This window comes from Lactuca serriola, chromosome 5 (genome assembly GCF_051521515.1).
Source record: "Lactuca serriola cultivar US96UC23 chromosome 5, Lser_US96UC23_V15, whole genome shotgun sequence".
In the NCBI taxonomy this organism is placed as follows: domain Eukaryota; kingdom Viridiplantae; phylum Streptophyta; class Magnoliopsida; order Asterales; family Asteraceae; genus Lactuca; species Lactuca serriola.
Genome location: NC_136412.1, coordinates 249054292 through 249077836, shown reverse-complemented (window position 1 = coordinate 249077836; position 23545 = coordinate 249054292). Strand labels below are relative to the sequence as shown.

Below are 23545 nucleotides of genomic sequence, written 5' to 3'. Positions count from 1 at the left end.
TGTATTTAGATATTTCATATTTATCTTTTTAAACGATTGTCCTTCTATGTAATTTTACACAATTAAAATTTTTAATTATTTTTATAAAAAGATAACAAATAAAAATTATAATTTTCAACTATAGCTAATAGCTAACAACTTCAGTGTCCAAACACACCCATAGATTGGAATTAGTCATACAAACCATGGAATCTGAATCTGAATGAATAAAGACAATGGGTAGGATCTGTTAACCAATTTCTAATGATTGCATTATTGTAATAAAAAAAAAGTGAAAACCATGGCAAACCAGACCTAATTATTGGGCATTCGATACTCGATTGGTACGTATTTTTTCACCCATTTCAATTTCTAAAATGAGTTTAGGGCTTCTACAAAACACTCTTCTTCCTCACTTCTCTGCTACTCCACTTTCCATCTCCCAATCCCACAATCTATTGTTCACATTTCCCCACAATAAGAATCCCACTTTCACAGGTCTCTCTCTCTCTCTCTCTCTCTCTCTCTCTCTCTCTCTCAAGATTCCATCGTTAAAGATTTCATACTTTCTGTCTTCGATCACAAGAACAAACTGTCTTTTTAGGTTCCCTTTTCTTAAACTAATATGAGTTCTCGTTAATTTGTTACTAACCATCAATTTAGGCGAGTTACATGAGAGAATTATATGATTTGATTTTTCGAGATTCGAAGTTTTAAGATCAAACGCCTGTCGGACACATTGATGATCGAAAAAATCTAATTGGTTTTTTGCAGGACGAGGGAGTTTAATTTTGAGAGCTCAGATTTCTTGCAATAAGAGCGAATCAATACCACTAATCAAAGAATCAATGGATATAAAGAAAGAGGTTCAAGAGTTAAACAGGAATCTTTATGAACATATAGAACCATATGCTACTGGTTTTTTGGAAGTTTCTGATCTTCACACAATCTACTGGGAGCAATCTGGGAATCCTTCTGGCCATGTCAGTGATCAATCATTACTTAATTTTCTTCTATTCATAGTTTCTTGATTCCACATCTCACTAGATTATGATTATGATTATATGAGATCATTTAGGGCAAAAGGAGATTACATCAAAATTACATGGTTATCTCTAGTTTGTTTATGATCCTTTAATACATTGCAGCCAGTTGTATTTCTCCATGGGGGTCCAGGAGGTGGAACTTCACCAAGTAATAGAAGATTTTTTGATCCTGAATTCTATCGTATTATTCTATTTGATCAGGTAGACACACCAAACATAATACAATCCTACATGATTTTTAAAGTTATTTCACCTTTTTTTTATTGTTGTTCTTTTAGAGAGGAGCTGGTAAGAGTACACCTCATGCTTGTTTGGAGGACAACACAACATGGGATCTAATTAAAGATATTGAAAAACTAAGAGAACACCTTCAAATCCCCGAGTGGCAGGTTTGTTTTTTTATTTACTTTAAATGAATTAGTGAATGTGAATCACCTATTTTTATCATTTTCTTGATTTGTTTGTTATTAGGTGTTTGGTGGCTCATGGGGAAGCACACTTGCTCTTGCATACAGCCAATCACACCCTGAGAAGGTATCTATCTCACTTTTGTTTCAATGTAAAAAGTTAGGATTAGGATTCTGTTAAGCCGTTCTTTCTGTATTAAGTCAAAAAGGTTACTGGTTTTTTGTGTTGTGATTTTAAGGTGACTGGGATAGTTCTTAGAGGGATCTTTTTATTGAGGAAGAAAGAGATTGATTGGTTTTATGAAGGTGGTGCTGCTGCAATCTACCCTGATGGTAAGCTTCTATTGTTATTTAACTTTTATTTATTTATTTATTTATTTATTTATTTGTGTTACAATGATTAATGGGATAAATTGTTATTGTTAAAATACTACACAGCTTGGGAACCATTTAGGGATCTTATACCAGAAAATGAAAGAGACTGCTTTGTGAATGCTTACCATAAGAGATTGAACTCCCCTGACATAAACACACAAGTAATAGAGAGAGGACTTTGTTTTAATTATTGTATTTTTTTTTTTTTTTTTATTTCATAAATGTTGGTTGTATTTTTGTTAATTAGTATGCAGCTGCAAGAGCTTGGACTAAATGGGAAATGATGACTGCTCATTTGCTGCCAAATGAAGAGACTATTAAGAGAGGGGACAATGATGCTTTCTCTCTGGTAAGAGAGTTTAATTACTACTTATTTATTGCATAGTTTGATGTAAATAAAAGAAATTGTGTTTAAACAAAACATGCAGGCTTTTGCAAGGATTGAGAACCATTACTTTGTGAATAAGGGGTTCTTTTCAACAGATTCATACCTCTTGGATAATATTCGCAAGATCAAGCATATTAACACTGTAATTGTCCAAGTAAGATCATTTTCTGCAGCAACATTTACATTTATGTTTGTGCTCCTAATTTTGTTAATCAAATGTCTAAAATACCCTTTAATTATATTTTGACAGGGAAGATATGATTGTTGCTGCCCCATGATGTCAGCATGGGATCTGCATAAAGCTTGGCCGGAAGCCGAATTTAAGGTATTTATCATCATCAAACCTTTTTAAAATTTTAATTTAGAAAAATTATTTTTGGTAGTTGTTGATGAATGAGTATTTTTTTTTTGTTGTTGTGGAAACAGGTGGTTTCAGATGCAGGGCATTCTGCTAATGAACCAGGCATAGCAGCAGAACTTGTAGCAGCAAATGAAAAGCTCAAGAACATCATCAAGACAAGATAAGATAAAGATAGATACAATTTTGGACACAACACAAATATCATTGCATTTTTGAATTCCATGTATGAGATCATAAACATTAAGATCAACTTTTTGCATAAGAATCAATCAATTGGATAATTGAACAAATGAATGTCATGGAACAAAAACTGAAATTCAATGAATGATTGAGGGAATAGATCTTACATACAACATAAAAACCACCAACCACCATGGAATGGATGCAACTTTAAGCAATTTTCTTGAAGCAACCCTTTGGCAGATGTGAGGTGTGAAAATTCGGTTGTTTAGCAATAGTCACAGACAGCTTTCCTTGTGATGTTGATCTTGGAGCAGAAGCTGCTCTAGTTTTGTTCACTGCCACCTCATCACCGGTTAATTTACAAGATTTCTCCTTTATTACACCCAATTGCTGACCTGGCCTCCTTATCTTCTTCCTAGGTGAAGCAACCCTGCATATACAGTTTTTTTATATACAATCCAGTTAGAAAAGATTTTATTGTTTTCAAAAAGAAAAAAAAAAAAAAAAAGTTACCCTTCAGGTTGTGGCTGGATAGAAGGTGATCTTGTCCTTAAACTGGCTTTAGGTCTTTGCTGTGTTGTATTAGGAACTTGCATCCTTTTTTTTACAAGACTTATGTCTTTTGCAACCTCTTTCTCACAAGCAGGAAGATTAAGCTTTCTCTCTAATATGGCTTCTTTAAGAATCCCTCTTTCCTAAAAGAATAATCATTTATAAAGTGATTAAAGAATGAATAATCATTTAAAAAGTGAAGTAGAACTGAAATTGCAAAAACAAATGCTTACATCGGTTCTTAGCCTAAAAGGCTTGACACTAGTAGGTTGTGGTTTTTTACATTTTGGCAGTGCAGGACGAGCAGTTTGAACTACCTATACAGTACATACAAAGTTATAAGCTATTTAAAAATTGAATTTTTTGAAAAAAAGAAAGAAAATAGAATCTAACCTTGTTCTTTTTAAGTGTCTCCTTGCCAAGAATCTTATTGCCCAATGGTTGGTTTTTAAATCTGTTTGTATAAAAAATTATAAGCATTGTGATGAGAACCAAAAGAGAGAAAGTAAAAAAGCAGAAACTACAAATTTTTTTCATACCTGTTATTATCTTGAGGATTTGGAACATTTTCTTTACCATCGTCTTCGTTTGAATGATGTTCTAAACTTCCCATATCCTCTTTATCTTCTAAATTCCGTGCATTTTCTTTTTCATCATCATCTTCTTTTGAATGATGTTCTACACTTCCCATATTCTCTTTATCTTCTAAATTTGGCAACGAGATGATTTCAGCTTTAGAAGCATGTGGGATTGAATTGTCAGAAGTTTCTTTAGGTTGCAGATCCTCTTCTGTTTTCACATCAACATCCATGTCACCAGACTCATTATGATTTGGGATCTTCTTGGTAGGAGTCTTTGTAGACTTGGAAGGTGCCAAATCCTTGGACTTTTTATCACTTCTGCAAATCTTGACTTGCTTTCTTGAAGAATCTTCAGTTAACTTGCTTTTGATACTCTTTGATGTCTTCTTTTGGCTTGCTATCTCAAGCCTCTTCATCCCTTCACAAATCTTCTTTAAAGGAGTACGCAATTCAACAGACTTTTTAAGGCTAATGGCCTTCTTAGGAGAGTGAAAAACAAGAGCCTTTGCTAGTGTTCGATTCTTAGCCACATCAACAGTGGTTGTCTTTGGATTTGGTACACTTTGACATGAGTTAGGATTTGGAAGACACTTCTTGTTCCTTGGAGTTGTCATATACTTTGCAGCAACTTGTCTTGTCTTGGCCACAGGGGTAGAACCGACTTTTGAACAAGGTCTGATATTGCTCTGTTGGTCACTTATTTTTTGAGAAATCGAACAAGAAACACCTGCCAACCTTGGTATCCTGGGCTTTGAAGGTTTTGCAGGAGCTGAAAGTGGACATTTCATGCTAAAGAAACAGAATTGGAAGTATTAGTATTTGATTCTCAGTTTTTTCTGTTACCAATGAGGGTATTATAGTCTTTATGTACGTACCTAGATTGATCCCTGTTTAGTGCTCTTCGAAGCTTAATATTGGGACTTCTTGCTGCCAAGACCTGTTGGAAATTTATCAGTATCTAAAAGGGCATGCCTAGATTTGAGCGTATTGTTATTGCTATAAAAAGAGGAACACTCACCCGAAGAACAAAGTTTTTAGAGATCTCTTCTGGGTTTATTTCTTCCTCATGCTTTCTGTCACAACCTGGACAAAATTCGGATCATGTTAATTTGAGTGAACTAAGGACAATGGATAGATCTACATACCTGAATATAAACCCAAACCCAAAATAATCCCATTTTGCAGATTCATAACCTACTTTGAATTCCAATTTATGGACCCCATTCTAATTGCGAAGTAACAAAAAAGCCATAGTTCATCTAGAAGATCAGGTCGACTATAAATCCTAATTAAAAAATCTTGAATTATGATTTTTCAGGTGTAGAATTGCAGTTTATACAGTCAGTATGGTTTAATTTCTAAACTGCTACCCTTGTTTCCTCATATTACTAGAAAATGAATGGTTTATTAAGCTTTTACTAACCAATTTCGGTGGATTTTTCAAAGAGCGAGGTTTAAGACTTCAACTTTATCAAACATAGCTAAATTCCTAGAATGAGCGAATCAGTGGGAGTGTGGGACCATATAAAATAACGAACGATCGACTAGTAAACCCTAAATTTCACCATTACAGCTAAGTTCTAAATCCAAAACGTCCTGAATTCATCGATTGATTTACCGAAGTGAGGAATTTGAATGACATACCAACCCGGGAGCAGAACCAGTAGCGATCATCAGTGCGGAAGGGGTAGGGTTTAGTGAAATCGATGAACTTAGGCGCTTCAATTCTCTCATAGAACTCCTCGTCGTCTTCGTCTTCGTCCTCCACCTTCCTAACTTCTTCCTGATCCACCTCTGCTTCCTCTGTATTCATTTCTATTTCCTCTACCATGTTGCCGTTGACCACCTCCTGCACTGATTCAAGCACTTGCTCTTCCATTTTTTTCGACACAAGAAAGATCGATCGAGAGAAAAATGTAGCCGTTGAATTCTTCTTACAATTGTATTGATTTGTGTGCGAGATCTGTTTAATTTTTTGAACTTGTTGAGTGTCTGCAACTAGCCGTTGGGAATCGTCGCCGATGCGTGATTCAGTAAAGCAATTGGGCTTTTCATACTATTGGATTCCGAAACTCTTAAAACAAAAATAATTATGGGTTAAAGCCCAATACGAATAAAAAGTCAAAGCATTAAGTTTTTACGAAAAGTAAAACAAAACTTTAATAGAAATCTTCATAAAAGTCTCAATATTTACGGAAAAGTTACATTTTAGTTCTAAGATTTTTTTTTTAACAAAAAAGTCCCGAAAATCGGCAAAAATTTACAGTTTGACCATTTTTGACCGGTTGAAACCGGTACCAAATTAATTTGAGACTATTTCGTAAACTAATCCAAAATATTTACACTTTAGTTCTAATATTTTGGTTTCAACCGGTCAAACTGCAAATTTTTGCCGGTTTTCGGGACTTTTTCGTTCAAAAAAAAATCTTGGGACTAAAGTGTAACTATTCCATAAATATTGAGACTTTTCTAAAGATTTCCCAAACTTTAATATCGGGTATTATTTCAAACTTTTAGGTTGAATCCTGTCAACACAGACCGGTTTCAAAATCTATTCGGTTTTTTGTCAATGATGGTCAAATTGATCATCCATGTTGTTTTGTTCTTTGAAGGCGAGACCGACATTCTCAAAACTATTTCTCTATTGTATTTGTGCCCTTTTAGCAAAATTTATGTTGGTTTTGAGTACATAAGATATTTTTTTCAAGGCACAAGTAATAGCCATAGACATTTTCTAAATATTTCACAAATTTGGCTTTCATTGGTCTGTTTCACAGTTTCGTTTTACATTTCAAATTTATTTAATGTGGAGCATATTGAAGAGACTTCGATAAGGATTAAACAAATTATAATATAATAAACATATCATAAAAATCATAAAAAGTTGATGTTGGTTCAAAAACTCCAGGCATATTAGTTGATGTTGGATAAGTAACCAACTTGAGGGGATAACTGTGGAAGGTGGGAATGAAACATTTTTAGGTGTTGGTTATTTTTTTAGAAAAATCGTTTCTGATCACTTTTTGCTACGTCGCGTACAAGCATATCACTTGGTCTTTTGCGGGTATTTGTTTTTTAGAAAGCTTTTAACTTAAAAACTGTGTGTTTGTTGCGTGACGCAGCACTGGACCATCATCTTCAAACCACTTCTCACTTACTTTAAGTTATATTATTCAACTGATATTTGTTTTAGTTTTTTTTTCAACAATATGTTTATTATCTTAATAATATTTGAAGAATATATATTATAAACAATTGAAATATATTTTACATAATTTCAAAACCGTTTGGTAATTGCATATAAATATTTTTTGTGTTATATTGTTTATAATAAAATACTAATAAATTATAAAGTTAATCATTAAAATTATTAAATTTATTGAAGTTAACCGGAAATAATCATCGACATTAAATTTTTAACAAAAATGATTATATTTTTAGCTGAATTAACAATTTTATTTATTGTTATTTAGCAAATATTATGTTTATTCTTTTATATAAACCGTTTTAAAAAATCATAACATCACAATATTGTTTATATTTGATTCGCAGATGATTAAACCAAATAAAATTTTTATTTAGATTTATTTTTAACTACTGTATAATTAATTTTAGTTTATTGCAGCAGTCTGCAGATATTAAAAAACAAACAAACTTCTTATTACAGGTTGCACCCGCTTGATCCACCTCTTCTACTGCAGTCATTTTCGTTTCGAAAAAACAAACAATACCTTAAAGTTTTTCTTTCGTAAAGCATTTCAAATATATTGTAGGAACCTATATTGTATGTTGTCTTCCATAGAATAGATATGTCCCAATTCACATCTAAACAATAGAAATTGCATCATTACATGACTTTATATATTTATAATATCTACCTAGTACTAAATAATATCACATAGAGTTTCCTTAAATTTTTTCCTTTCTATCTTCTATATATTTACGTTTGTCTTGCAAAACCAGTTTAATGATGTATGCAACACACTGAGTATTTAAAAAAACATTGTACCAAACTGGTTAATATTTTAACTTTAATTATCTAAACATGATAGATATATTTTTTGTGGAAGCATTGAATTTTATAGCTAGCTAGAATCTAAAAAACAATTACAAATGGATAATTGAGTTTTAAAACAAAGGAACCCATCTACTTTTAAGGTTTTGATTTCTATACACAAACAAAGTGAAAGTAATCCTTAAGCTGGTGGGAGTGGACGCGGCAGTGAACACCGAGTCGAGGACTCGGCGTGCCGGGCCCAGCTCGACAACTCAGCGGAAATACACCGATGAGAGAGAAAAGGTGGATGGTGAAATCGATTTTTTTTGAACGGTCAAGTTTGTCTTTTGACTGTATTTTTCAAAAAAAATCAAAAATCCTTATTTGTTTACCCTATATATATACATTTACATATCATATTTCATCCCGCTTCACATTCTTTATTTTTTCACTTAAACAACATAATTTATGTGAAAAAATGATTTCCCCTTCCAACCCAGAAGCTCAAAAAACACCAAAAGAATCACCCAAAACACAAACCTAAACTCACCTTCTTCACCAAATTTTGTTGATCGACCTATTTATTCCAAATTCACACTTTGGTGGTGTTTACTCCCCATTCCAAGCCCAAAACCAATCTCAATTCCAAAACCAACCTCTATTTCAAAGACAACTTCGGTTTCAAAACCAACCTCAAATGAACTTCTCATCCCAAATGGAAAATGGCTTCAACCAATTTAACAATCTTCTCGACACCCTCAATGAATTTCCAAACCCAATTCCAAACTCAAGGGGAACCAAAAGTCGTCCCCGAAACGGAATTGGAGCCATAAGAGAATCAACCGCAACAAAAAAAAAGTGGAAGGGCAACTCCAAAGCAATGGACATCGGCCAAAGAAAATATGTTAGCTTGTGTGTGGGTGGATGTTTCTGAAGATCCGGTGGTCAGAAACAACCAAGATTGTCCAACTTTTTTCCGGAAAATGACACGGTGTTTTCTCATGGAGATGAATCTTGGAGAGTACCAGAAAAGACAAAATTTATTCGAAGTGGAGAAATGTCAACAAAATGGTTTGGAGTTTAATGGTGTGTTTTTGAGTGTCAAAGGACAATGACAAAGTTGTGCAAACGACGAAAGTACTTTGCAAAAATCTCTTGAAATGTATCGGAATAAGAAAGGGGCCAATTTCAAATTTCTACAAGTTTGAAATATTTTGAAAGTGTCCAAAAAATGGCAAGAGGTCAACGATTTTGAAACCTTTACGGGTGGTTCTTCTAAAAGAATCAAAACATCTGAAACGACGCATAATCAATCGTCCGATGTGAACGTCGGGATTGACCTCAATGACGATGAGCCTTTTAATGTTCCAAGAGTCACTCATCCTATGGGAAGAGACCAAGCCAAGCGAAAGGGAAAAACGACGACAAGTGTTTCCGGATGTGCTTCGGGCAACATTGACCAACTAACAACCAAAATGGACAACTTGAAGTTGTCTTTGGAACAATATTTGGCGGTCACACAAGTAAAAGAAAAAAAAATGTTCCATGAAGATCTTAACGAGACACTAGCACTCTCACCAGACGTGAAAAAGAAATGGCGATAAAAGCAAAAGAGGAGGTTGCGAAAAAAATACAAAATCAAGGTTTCGTTATTTTAAGTTTATGGTTTCATTATTTAAATTTCTATCTTTTCTTTTTGTGGTTCCTAGGTTCGTAATTTGAAATTCTATGTTTTTTTTGTAATTTTATTTTCTAGTTTAATGAAATTTTAATTTTAAAAAAACAGTATGTTTGAAATCTTTATTTTTTTAATTAATTAATTTTTAAAAAATAACATGGCAAGTGTGATAACCCATGCCAAGTAAATAGCAAAAATTTGAAGGAGTGTGACAAATCTGACGTGGTGCCTACGTGGACCGTGACAAATATGGCACCACTCCCTCTAACCTTATAATACTATCAAAAATGATATCCCTTCTCAGTTTACTTGCGTCGAATAAAAAATAGTTTTGACTTCCAAATATACCACCAAGCCGTTAGAAAAATCACATCCAATACCACACATTTATAATTTGACTAGGGTAAAGTGTCAAGTAATAATATCAAATCACATACCTAATTAAACATAGGAATGACAATATCACACCACTAACCAATTCACTCCAAAAGTTAGACAACCACCTCAGATTAAAAAAAAACGGTCCATCCCGTCCACATGATTGTTGCAAACAAGGCATAAGTAGAAGGAAGATTATTACCAATAGACACCAAAATTTCCTTATTACAAAGACGATTCAACAGAATCCTCCATAAAAGAATATTGACTTTCCTAAGCATAAACATATGCCACCTTGTAGCATAATAACCACCCGTCAATAAGTTAATGTTAATATAGCTTCCCGTGGCTCTAACCGTAAAGTCTCTCCAAATTGAAAAGATCCCAAATCCATTTATCTTTTCGAGGGACTAACAGGGTCGACTCCAATAAGCTAAAAAGAGTCGAGAATTGTTCAAACTTGGTTCCACCCCTTGGATCTCGCCTCTCGTTCAATCTCTAGATACCAGTTTATCTTCTATCAGAAATGAGACATTATTTTTCTTATTCAAATTGAAAAGTATTGGAAAAGTGACAAATGACATTTCCAATCCAAATATCCTTCCAAAATTAATTCATTGTCCTATTCTCCACACATTTTTTTAAATGTCAAAAAAGGTATATGTTAGAAATAGTGTCCTGGTTATAACTATTAATAATATTGTCCTATTCTCCTCAAGACCTAGTTGAGTAACTAAAAGACAAAAGGAAAATTAGATAAATTAGTTTATTAATTTTTCTTGTTGTGATAAATTAATTAGAAACTATTTTGGAATTAATTATTAAATTAAAATTAATTACATGGTCTGGATATTAATTAATTAAAATGTTTAATTAATAGAAATAGTCCTTGAGGATTTTAGAAATAAGACAGTTGCTTAGGCTCTAAGAAACTGGATGCCTATGAATAGGGAGGTAACGTCCTGTTTCGAATCGTTTTCTAATGTGGGGTGGCGACTGAAGATCGGGTATCATCAGGCTTAGGGCCTTTCAGGAAAAGAGATTTAGCCATATTTGGGTGTAGGTAATGTAATTTAGAAGATCTGGGAGTTCTGTTGGAGTTTCAGAGCCAAGGGGTATATGGGTAAAGTGTTAGTTTGGGATTTTATTGAAATTGTATTTTAGTTCGGGACGTTTTAAGGCAAGTTTGATTTTATAGAAGCGTAGAGCTTCTCGTTACCTTTTCATGGATATAAGGATCGTCGGAAACAGACTTATAACGAAGAAATTATGGCCTTCAGAAGTTTGGTTGTTTTAGGGTTTAACCGAGTACGTGGGGCATACAAAAGTGTACCCATGGTGTACTAGTGTAAAGGCCGGTACGCGAGGCGTACATGGGTGTACTTTGGGCGTACTAAGCAAAATGATCGCGGGGTGCTTAAGGGAGTATGTTGGGCGTACCAGAAGTACACGGGGCGTACTCAAGTCAGATCTAAACCCTAGTTTACTTGGACCCTATTTAAGCTCCTTAAATCACCACCAAACCCTATTATCTTCAACCTCCATCCCTCTAAACTGTAGAAACGAAACCCTAGCCCCCATTTGAGTGGTTTTTGATATTTTTGTGGTATTTCATGCTTTTTGGTGTTCATAGAAGAAGAAGGAACTTCTTAGAGAAGTGTGGGATTGCTTGAAGCTTTTGGATCCAAGCTTATTACATCTTGATCTACCGTTTGAGGTATAAAGTTTCTATCTGGATGACTCTAGGTGTTATATCTTGTTTACAAAGTATTTTGGGTTCATTTTGGTCCTTAGAGTCATCCTTGTGAGTATGAGTTACTTCAAGAACTTAGAATGTTGGATCTTGGACTTTGGGAGGTCCCTTATTCATAAAAATGTCATCTTGATGAGTTATTTTGGACCATGCATGAGTTTGGATGTTTATTATGGATGTTTTTAAGGATTTGGTTCCATTAAGCCATGCAAAGGAGTAAAGTTGGCAACTTTACGTGTTAAGAAATCTCATTAGGGTCATATATGAGTTTGGAAGTCTTTGTCTTAACCATTAAGAGCTTAATTTGAATTTTTGGTCCCTGATGAGTACGTTGGGGGTACGTAGGAAGTACGCTCAGCATAATGAAGGTTTCGTGCATCAGCCGCTTGTACTCAGTGTTTCGAGGGTGAGTACGTGGGGTATACCATTCTGGTACGCGAGGCTTACTCCCCAGCTTGTCATTTTGAGCTTTTAAGGTCTAGGCTATTGGGCTTCTCGCTTTGGGCCATGGTTAGATTGTGGGCCTTCTTGGTATTGGTCCCGTGATAGTTTTTAGGCCCAATTAGGAAGTTGGGCCATATTGGGACTTGGATTGCCATTTTGGGTTTTGGGCTTTTTGTGCATTTTAGGTTGGGCCTTGGTTATGGAACAAGTAAGAAAAGGGTAAAATGGTCTTTTACCCTTTAGGAAGTTGGTTTATAGAGTGGGCCTCAGATTTTGGGTTATCGGGTTAATTATTGATTAAGATTGTATTTATTGTTAGTTGGCGCGAGGTTATCCGGTTCAGCGGTCCGAGCAGTTATTTGACTATTAGCGGATTGAGGTGAGTTCTCTCACTATATCCATGGGTCGAAGACACCAATATCGGCTCGTTGCTTGTTATGTGGAATGTTAGTTATCTTTGTGATACTTTCCTGGAAGACCTTAGGGGTAGCCCATGGCATTTGTATGAAAGACCATGGGGTAGCTCATGGCACTTGGATGTCAGGCCATGGGGCCAACCCATGACATTTCAAGGAAAGACCATGGGGGTATCCCACAGAACTTGGATGTTAGACCATGGGGGTAGCCCATGGAATTTCAAGGATAAGACCATGGCATAGCCCATGGTAAATATATGTATGGTATGTAGTATTTTGGGGAACTCACTAAGTTTTATGCTTACGGTTTTTATGATTATGGTTTTAGGTACTTTCGTTTCGAAAGGGAAGGGACCGGCTTAATCACAGCACATCCACCCATTTTTCCACATTATGATGTTTTTGTGATTGTACTTTGATAACTGTTTTCTTATAAAGTACTTTTAAATATTTAGAAAAAAGAATATCGAATGTTGACTTCAATAAAATTAATGTTTTGGTTGAATTAAAAATGAAATCTTTACTTCATAATTTTGGGATGTTACAAGGGAGCTAGAGATCAAACCCTAGATACTCCTTCTTACTCCTAAATCTTATCCCCTCCTTTCTTTTCTCCGAGGTGAAGCAAAACAACCCTTCTATTGTTTTGGTTTTGGCAATTTTACCTCCCCTATCCTAGGGTTTGTCACATTGTTCAATTGGTGTTCTTAAGTGTGATTTCATTAGAGAGATTCTACTTTGGATCCTTGGCATCCAAGCAAAGGTAGCAAGAACAAGATCTCAAGCAAAGAGATCACTAGCTTCAAAATAGGTATGTATGTTTTCTTATTTATCTTGTAATTACAATAATGGAATTAATTTTAGGATCCTTATAGGTTGGATGCATACATAAGAGAAAATTGTCATATGCTTCCACATGCTTATGATTATGTGTTAGTATGTATAAAACCATACAATATAATGCATCGCTCGTGTAATTGGTTTATGGAATCAACAATTTTCACCCAAACTCCTTTCTTAAACCCATATAAACCTTATACATCTTGAACACCCATGGACTGACAAAATCATATTTACCCATACTTATTATAAAATTAATCTCCAAATCCACTTCTAAAGTAAAGCATCATTGAAGACCACAAGACTACCATTATCAAGACCTCTTTTTTCCTTTATATACAAAGTCGATTCTAACCTCACCCAAGAGATTTTCTTCTTCTTGACCTTCACTACCCCAAAAAAATCTTGATCTAAAGGATTCCATGCATTTACTCACTTTGTTTAGCATTTTGAAAAGACGCATACAATGTATACCTAGAAAGCCCAAAAAAATTATATCACAGTATACTAGTCACTGATTAAAAATATTTTAACCTTATAATTGTTATGATTTTAATGAAACCTATCAATAATCATGTTTCAACTTTGAACTCTTTCCATATACGAACTAGCCAAGTTCCAAGGTGATTGAAAGGAATAAATTTCGAATCACAAACCGTAAAACCTATTAGGTTGTGAAGACCGGATTCAAATACTCCCACATTATACAACTTGGACTCGTAAATATCGATCTTCAGTGGGAAACATCCATGTAAATTAAATGCAAATTTCATCATCAATGTTGGTGTTCTGTTAAGTTTTATTTTTGAACTAACATTTTAATTTGATTAAAATTATCTTTGGAGGGCCAAAGTGTAATAAAATGAACCTTGATCATATATATATATATATATATATATATATATATATATATATATATATATATATATGAGTTATTTTTGTGATATTTTGAGAGCCAATTATGGGGAAGTTATGGGGTATTTAAGTGAGGCTAACCCTAGAATACGAGTTTGTAACCCCATTTGCAGCCAACATTATCTATTTGGAGTGCATTATTGTGAGGTTTCATTCATATTAAACAAGTGTTATTCAAGTGAATAAGAGTTCCATTTTTTAAAGATTTCCATGGTGTAGTGATCGGTGTTTTCTCTCTATCTTGTTCCTTTGTATAATCTAAAGTTCTAGGAGGTAAGAACATAATCCTCAACTCATTTTTTATTTTTTGGTTCAATAGGATTTGGAATTGTTGAGTTTATGCATAAATATGGTGATTTTTGGCAAAAGTTTGAAATTTGGACAAAATTGTAGACCTATCTTACGAGAGTTGTAGATACCATGCTGAACTGAATTAGAGAAAATCACTTACTACACAAAACTTGTATCAAGGCAATTAAAGACTAGAACTTAAACATATAAGGATTTGATTTATCAACACTAGAAAAAACAACAATAATTAGTCATAAGATTGAAATCAATACATAGTTCAAAGGGGTTCATCATCACCAACGAAAGAAGAAGAGTTTTAGCCCATAATCATAGCAGAAAAACACATAGAATCAAAGAAAATAAGACTAGACATGATTTAAGCTAGCAAACTGAAAGATTTAATGTTGTTTTCTTCTAGACCTCTTCAACAATTAAGCTTCAAATGATTTTAGAACTTCTAAGGGTTTTCACATCTTCGGTCTTCAAAATTTGATAATAAGTTGAAGCATCTAGTAGGGCTGAAGGCCATAACGATCTATATATAGTTGCCAAAATTTGCATCCCGCGTCGTGGGGAATAGGCTTCACGGTGTAGCTGTCTTTAATAACACGTATTCCCGAAGGAGGCTTCTCAGATCGCGAATATTCTCCTCACCATATTGTGGCTAAGGATCTCCATGCAGTGGGCTTCAAAATTCTAGAGTTCTTTGACTATGGTTGACTTGTTCCTGCTTCCAGATCTGCATTTTACGTCCTTCTAATCCCGACAATGTCTTTGCAGGTACAAAACATATTTTAAACTTATTAATTACCTTTTGTCCTAAAATAAGCACAATTGTAGCTAAAAATGTTAAAGTAATGTGCAAAATATATGAATGAATATGCAAATATCAGCTAACAATCAACCGATTTGAATTTCGATTTCCGGGCCCACCCTGCTGCGTTGAAACTTTGAAAAATCATAACTTCCTATCATGAATTTAGATTTGGACGTTCTCTATATACACACTTTCGGTTTAACGACTAGTAAGATAATGTGGCATTCCATGTAGTATAGTTAGATGACTCACCTCACTAATCATAGTAGACTAAACCACAACTTAAAACGACGGGAAGCGATTACTACATGCCACCTAATGTATTATAAAAGGTCAAGACATAGTCTACCAACCAAAACTAGCATTTTAACTAAAAGTTAATCCAGTCAAAAAGTCAATGGTTAACAGTCAAAGTCAACGGTCAGCCACCGCGCCATGGCAACTATCCGACAAAACAAACGTGGGTGAAACCCGCCACTGCATCGTGGTGAGCTATACACCGCACCGCGGAGACACTCCAAAACAACTTAATTGATTTAGTCCTTAACTCTTAGTTTTCAAAGTTCAAAATCTAGGATTTGATGCCTCTAATAGTCTTAATGGATAAAGTTTCCAACTTTATATATTCACATGTCACAAATGCATCTAAACTCTAAACCTAACTTTCAAATGAACCAAACACTAGTTAACTTCAAGAGAACACAAACAAAATGGAATTTCATCTCAAAATTAGGTCTAGAAGCCCTTTTGGGCCACTCAAAGGTCAAGGAAACAATCCAAAAATGAACACAAACATAGATCTATCAATATAATGGTCAATGTGTGAACTTTATACATTCAATAATTTAGATATCTGGAGTAGATAATGGATCTAAGCTATCTCTTTCCTTTCTTGCACCGTAAACTAGTTCCTTCTTCCTCAAGCATCACAAAACCAAGAGGATAAACTCAAAACTCAAGTATGGAGGCTAGGCTCTGAGAGGATAATGTTTTCTGAGGTTGGGGGCTGCCGAATGAGGCAACCCTAAAAGTTAGAGCCTTTAAATAGGACTCAAGACCCGAGCTTTAGGGTTTGCACCCCAACCATCACCGCACCGTGGTGAAAGGTATTACGCACTGCGATGGTTTAATGAATATCGCCTCGTGGTAAACTCTCCACCACATCGTGGAGTGGGGAAATCCCCTAAATATTAAAATTTACAAGTCTCTAAAACTTATATCAGAAAATCTGGATGTTACATAGAGTCATTCTTTAAATAATAATATTTATTCACATGAATTATAACGTTTTACATTAAACCAAAATGGAAAGATGAAAAATAATTTTTTCACATGGGTCGAAGCGTTGTATGTTATGGATTCTTCTTTAAGAACACGCATGAGGATTTCGTCCGAGAGCATATTGATAAGTCTATTTTGTGAATATACTAAATTGTCATAAATCTGTTGAATTGATGTATAATTGTCCAAGAATGGCACTACTTTGATGAGTTGTTGAACTTCATATGGACTTATACATTAATATAAATATGGACTTATGCATTCGTTTTTAGGACGTACAAAGAACGCTTCGACGTTATACATTAATATAAATATGGACTTATGCATTCGTTTTGAGGGTTACCACCTGCGATTTTCAGAGTTTTTCCTGCGTTTTTAAGGTTTCTAAAACCCTTGGAAACATTAGGAAACACAATTCCATTCCATTTCAATCCGGATTCAAGGCAATATTCGATTCAATTCATCATCAAGCAACATTTGAAGATCATTCAACCGGTGATTCTCATCAATTCTAGTAATTTTCAGAAACAATTACTTCCTCCTAAGGTTTATTTGTTTCGTATTTTGATAATTAATAGGATACATTTGTTTGATGATTCTAAGTTTGATTATGAATTCTATTATGTATTTTATTTATTTCATTCAAGTTAGTGTTTTTATGAACTCAATGGAAGGCTAAATTATTATGGTTACTTCCGGGGATGTTTAGGACTTTTTGATGAACACACTTGATTATTACTTGATTCTAGTTAATTTCAATTGTTGTTTTATGCTTCATATGATGATCTTTTGGTAATGATAATTGAAATTGGTTTGTATGAATTGTTTGATGTCATAATTAAGATAGTCTATTGTCAATTCATCATTTGTTCCAAGTTCAATTAGTTATAAAGACAAGTGATTGAATCAACATATATTATTCCAACTTATGATATTGAATCTTAATGTGGTCATATGTAGTTGTAAGACATTTTATTGATAGTTTACTAATTGTTCCTAATCCATTTAGACATAAATGAGTAAGACAACTAGTTGAATGAACATCTAGTGTGCCCAAAACTATGTGTTGCAAGTTAATAAACCCTAATTGCATCTAAGTAATTGAATTACGATTTTAGGGAAGAAAGTATGTGAATCTAAACTGTCTATAATTGAACTGGGAGTACTCTAGTTTTCTCATTGTGATTTTCGTTTTAATTAATAAATTTCCAAGTTTTTTATTTGATCATTGCTTTAATCTTTTTTCGTGACAATTGTTAATAATATACTCTTGTTGACTATTTTCACACAAAGTTTGACCACAAACTCCTCGTGGATATGACCCTTACTTACCCTTGCTATCTAGTGGTTTTTGAGGTTATTTTTTATTGAGACAACGACATCGATCACATATATCGTAGATCCACTAAGGATGCAAGCAATTTTGGCCCATGGGTTGTGGGTCGAATCGTTAGTTACCGATGACGGTATGTCATCGACGTGATTGGTAACTTTGTAGTTGCAAGAGCATATTAGAACAATTTTACCCAACATAAGTAACATTGGTGCTATCAAGCATTCGTACGTTATGTAAAATACTGGAGACAGTGTAAATTCGATCAATGGGAGTTTTCGGTGGGGTGTTATCGTCACCAACCATGGATAAGGTCGGACGGAGTGGTGAGCGGGGAAGCCGCGGGAAACGATCCCGCACGAAGAAACACCGCACCGGGGGTGCGGGAAAGGAAACGCGGGAAAAAGGTGGGGGGGGGGGGAGTCCCGCACTCACTCTCTCTCTCTCTCTCTCTCTCTCTCTCTCTCTTCACATGATTGACTGTTTATTTTTTCTTTCTTTTTTTTTCTTTTTTTGATTCCAAACGGCTATATAGCCGTGTTATATATATATATATATATATATATATATATATATATATATATATATATATATGCATATTCTTTTCCTTTTCTTAACCTATAAATACTACAACATTCTATTTTTTTTAACCCATAGCCTATATTTCTCTCCAAAAAATATTATTCAAAAATGTCATCATCTTCAACATCCGATTCGACGGCTGTAGAGGAGGCTAAGTTTATTGGTTCCGTCATGGCGAAAACGGTTGCATACTATAAAAACCGACTAGGCGAAACATCACGTGCACAATCTAAGCTAAGAAAGTCGCTGTTGCATAAAAATCACGAAGCCGGACACGATCACCTTATAGAAGATTATAATGTAATTTTTATTTTAATTAATGAAATGTTTTTTATTTTTAATTAAATTTTATGTTTAGTACTAATTTAAAAATTATAAATAATAAAATTTTTTAATTTTGTTTAATAAAAAAAGGTGAGGGAAGGGCTTTCAAATAAATTCCTTGGGTTTTAAGTGAGGGAAAATGAAGGTATGACCCACCAAAAATGAGGGAAGCTTTCCTCCCACACCCTACGGTCTAAGAATGAGAGGTGATATTGATGTCGTATTATTGAGAGAGGGGACCAACTTTTAAGTTTAGTTTGTCGGCTCTAATACCATGATAGTGTTAGTTGAATCGTCCAATTAGGGTTTTATTCCATCATATAAATATAAACAATACAAATAAATATACATACATGGAAGTATATTTATAGGTAAACATAATAAATATAATATGCACACAAATATATATATATATATATATATATATATATATATATATATATATATATATATATTAGAATGCAGACTTCATCCTATATTCCTATACTAGGCGTAAAACTCGTGTATTACACGGGTTGATAAAATAAAATAAAATATTAAAATGTAAATAATAAGTATTTTTTTAAAATAAAATTTTGAAATAAGAAATGAATAAACATATTAATTGCAATTTATTATAATATTTATTATATTTGATACTTGATATATATAAGTATAAGATTATGTTGTTTTTTAATTTTAAAATTTGAAAAAAAAAAACATAAATTGACATTTAGATATTATTTATTAAAAAATAGGGAAAATGACTTGATAGGGTAAGATACTTTTTGAAATGTACACATTTAGTCTTTTTTTTTTTTTGTAAAATAAACCCTTATACTTTACTTTTTGTAACAATGTAATCCTTGTGACCGGCTATACCCGGTATACCGGTCATATATGAATTTTCTTTTAGGGAAAATGACTTGATAGGGTAAGATACTTTTTGAATTGTACACATTTAGTCCTTATTCTTTTTTTTTTTTGTAAAATAAACCCTTATATTTTATTAATATGTACACATTAAGTCATTTTCACCGGATTCTACAAGTTTTGTTGATGTGGAAGCACAAGTGGCACTAAATAGTAATTAATTAGCTTAGTCACCGGAGGTAGGTGATCCTCCAGCAACAAGAAAATGGCGGCGACCCTTCTCTTTCTCGTCTCTCTTCCTTCCGGTCAAGGTTGTAGAACTCGCTACTCGGTACCTGCTCGGCCGACTGGGGAGTAGCGAGTACTCGGGAGTACTCGGGGAGTACTCGGATTCGGTAATTCATGTAGAAATATTTTTTAGAAAATTATATATGTCAAAATCATAAGCGAAAATCATAATTTGATTGAAATATATAACCAAAATTAGATACATGTGAATACATAAAAACTGAAATACACATAATTGTCCCACTACGTGGATAATTACTGAAAATTTAAGATATATATATGTAGTAATAATCACATGTTTGTGTTAAATAATAAATCATTAAGTGCATTATACATATTAATCTTGAAATTCTTGATTTTTTTCTCTTTTTATGACAATTTTGACCCTTTGACCGATTTTGATCGAGTTGGCCGAGTTTGACCGAGTAGGCCCGAGTAAGACCGAGTAGGCCCGAGTTTGACCGAGTTTGTCCGATTTTTGACCGAGTTTTATCGATTTTTGGCCGATTTTGACTAAATCCGAGTTTTTTGGCCGAGTTGACATTACTCGCCTTGGTGGAGGGCCGATTCCGAGTAATCGGCCGAGTACTCGGCCGAGTAGGCCGAGTTTTGCAACACTGCTTCCGATCGAACAGCAACAGCCAAACACCCTTTACCTGTTTTGTTTCTCTGATCTGTCTCTCTTTGCCTCAATCTTTGAGATATGTTGCCAGAAAAAGAAGAAAGAATCGACGAGGGGGCTACCAGAGCAACTCATCACCGCCAACTACCGTCTCTACTTCCTCCTGCCTCCCCCTTCGACCTTGTTGTTTTTGCCATCATTTCTCCTTGCTACCGGTGATGTGTAGGAACACACAAAGGAGTCGTCGGAGATCGGGGTTCTCCCTCTTTTTCATGATGAATAAAAGTTGGAAAAATCTCGTTGTGGATATGTGGATGCCACCTGGGTATTTCATTTCAACAAAATAAAAGAAAGGGAAAATGACTTGATAGGGTAAAATACTTTTTGAAATGTACACATTTAGTCCTTATTCTTTTTTTTGTAAAATAAACCCTTCCACGTCAGCAAAACCTATAGAATCCGGTAAAAATGACCTAATGTGTACATATTAATAAAATATAAGGGTTTATTTTACAAAAAAAAGGACTAAATGTGTATATTTCAAAAAGTATCTTACCTATCAAGTCATTATCCCAAAAAAATATCACAAAATAACAAATGTCAAAACTCATTAAAGATTGACATGTGACAAAATTATCATCATTTATTATAGTAGATTTAAAAAAAAAAACCGTTTTATTATAAGTCAAGCTCAACGAAGATATAGATAATTTTTCAAGACGGCGGTTAGATGGGGAGTAATGGCACTAATGAGGTTGAACAAGACTCGATGATGAGTGTTTTTTGGATTGAGAAGAGGATGACACAAAGTGACCCCAAAATATAATCAAATAACACTGAAAAGGAGCACACGAATAGTCAATAGAGTAACAACACATCACGAACCAGAGGGATCCGAATTTCCAGTCTGAATGGTATGGGTTCCCGACCATACCGGTTCAGCCTAAACTACCAGTCAATCTAGTCCGTTTACAAAGTTGGATCACATTTTTGGGCTGAAAAGGGGCTAAAAGTTGGAGCTGCGATTTTAGAGCCTCGTGGATTGGTTTTTGGCCTTATTTTATCACGGATTATTAAGGGGAACTTAAGGTTTAAGGTTTAAGTTTTTTTTTTTTTTTTTTTTTTTTTTTTTTTCAATTTTTTTTTTAATTTTTTAGTTTCTATATTTCAATCAATTTCATAGTTATTTGTTTTATGTGATCTTTAAGAGTCTTTAGTGTTTCCAGATTATAATAAATACATAATCGTCGTTGAATTATGTAGTTTATGTAAAGTCTATACTTATTTTTAAGGAATGAATGATTGATCTTTTCTTTTTTTAAAATCATAGATTGTTCTTACGAGTTTTTGAGCGATTCCAGTACGTTTCTAATTATATATGTTAATTTTCTGTATCAATCAATATTTCTAATAATCTCAACCCAATAGAATATAAATATGAAAATTTATGCAATCCCTCATATTAGTTGTCAGTTGTCACATTAACGGACCCGTGCTACCTGGTATTAAGTATTTTATTGTGAAACAGAAAAAAAAAATGTCATTATTCTGAACAATAGATATAAATTGATGATCTACAATACAAATCAATATTTTTCATCCAATATTTAAATTGGACCACATTTTCCAGAGGTAGAGAAACTAAACACGTGTTGTCAATATCACCACCCTTTTGTGGTGTTTAATATTTTCGGTTTTGACAAAATAAATAAAAAATATTTACGTGTTTTTATATTTTTTACATTTAAAGAAAAGTTATGTATTAAAATAATGACATTAATATTATTTTCTATTTCAATAAAAGGCAGTTATGTAAGCTATCAGTGATATTCGAGGTTATTCGCATAAACATTATAGGATATTTATGAAACACTTAAGCAAAGGTTTGTTAAAGATTAGTAGAACAATATAACAGTATTTGTTAAGAAATATATGTAAAATTCTTTAAAAAAAAACGTAGATTTGTAGACGAGTAATTGTAGTAGATATGAAAGAAAACGTGGTTGGCGTTTATTATGAAAAATCACAAGAACAAACCTTTTTTTATTGTATAAAATCACTAAAAGTATGTTATAAACATTTTAAATTTTGTGATAATAGTGGCCTACTGTCCCATCCAATAAATTATAATAACATTATCAATCAAATACCTAAAACTTACTTTTAATATACTTGTTTTTGACCCGAAATAAAGCAATATTTTGTTTTTTTCGTATATATCGATTAAATAATATTATGTAACAAAAAGTCCACGCAATAAGCACTTCAAAATCAATAAAATCGAATTAAATGCATTGGCCCATGTTTGTTATTACTTAGATGTGCTAAACATTTTTGTTAACTTATAGTTATCTACAATATTCAATATACATAAAGTGACAATAAAAATATGGATTAAAAAATTTATGATGTTTTGTAGTGTAATTATTTTTTTGTTGAGACAGTGTCCGTTGTCCAATCCGAGAAACCGGAACCTACCCCAACTTTTCACGACATTCATTACAATTCAAAACAAAACAATGATTTCTTTTATTAATTATTACATGAAAATCGACGTATGGTGCTTCTGTTCAAGCTCAAGGAATGTTGACCCGTTATATTGTAGAAGGAAAAAAATGCAATAGTAAAAACAATGGTGAGAGATGAGGTCGGTGGCACTTATAGAAGGGTAAAAATGTAGTAATGATACGGTTAAATGAATCTACTCAACAAATGAATTTTTTTATACACGTTGTTATAGTCTCATTTAATTTGTTAAATGTTATTTTGTAGTTATTTTTAATTAATTTCTTTTTTACATGTAATTTTATAAGTATTTCCATTTTAATAAATTTCAGATAATACTTTAATAATTACAATAAA

The 23545-nt window shown here is 33.5% G+C and overlaps 2 protein-coding genes across 2 annotated transcripts; one reads left to right on the top strand and one right to left on the bottom strand.

Moving 5' to 3' along the window:
• The first annotated feature begins 309 nt into the window (after positions 1-309).
• PIP (proline iminopeptidase) lies at positions 310-2846 on the top strand. Its single transcript, XM_079002106.1, has 11 exons — positions 310-477; positions 754-962; positions 1128-1226; positions 1304-1414; positions 1497-1559; positions 1672-1765; positions 1871-1968; positions 2055-2156; positions 2236-2349; positions 2446-2520; positions 2622-2846. Exons 1-11 carry the CDS (start codon positions 357-359, stop codon positions 2718-2720), a joined length of 1185 nt encoding a protein of 394 aa, XP_078858232.1. The 5' UTR covers positions 310-356; the 3' UTR covers positions 2721-2846.
• On the bottom strand, positions 2808-5841 carry LOC145053973 (neurofilament heavy protein). The gene is made up of 8 exons (XM_079002105.1): positions 5517-5841; positions 4891-4955; positions 4748-4809; positions 3831-4661; positions 3685-3745; positions 3525-3608; positions 3253-3434; positions 2808-3169 (listed from the first exon to the last, which is right to left on the bottom strand). The coding sequence occupies exons 1-8, from the start codon at positions 5749-5751 to the stop codon at positions 2947-2949; spliced, it is 1743 nt and encodes a 580-aa protein (XP_078858231.1). The 5' UTR covers positions 5752-5841; the 3' UTR covers positions 2808-2946.
• Positions 5842-23545: the final 17704 nt, after the last annotated feature.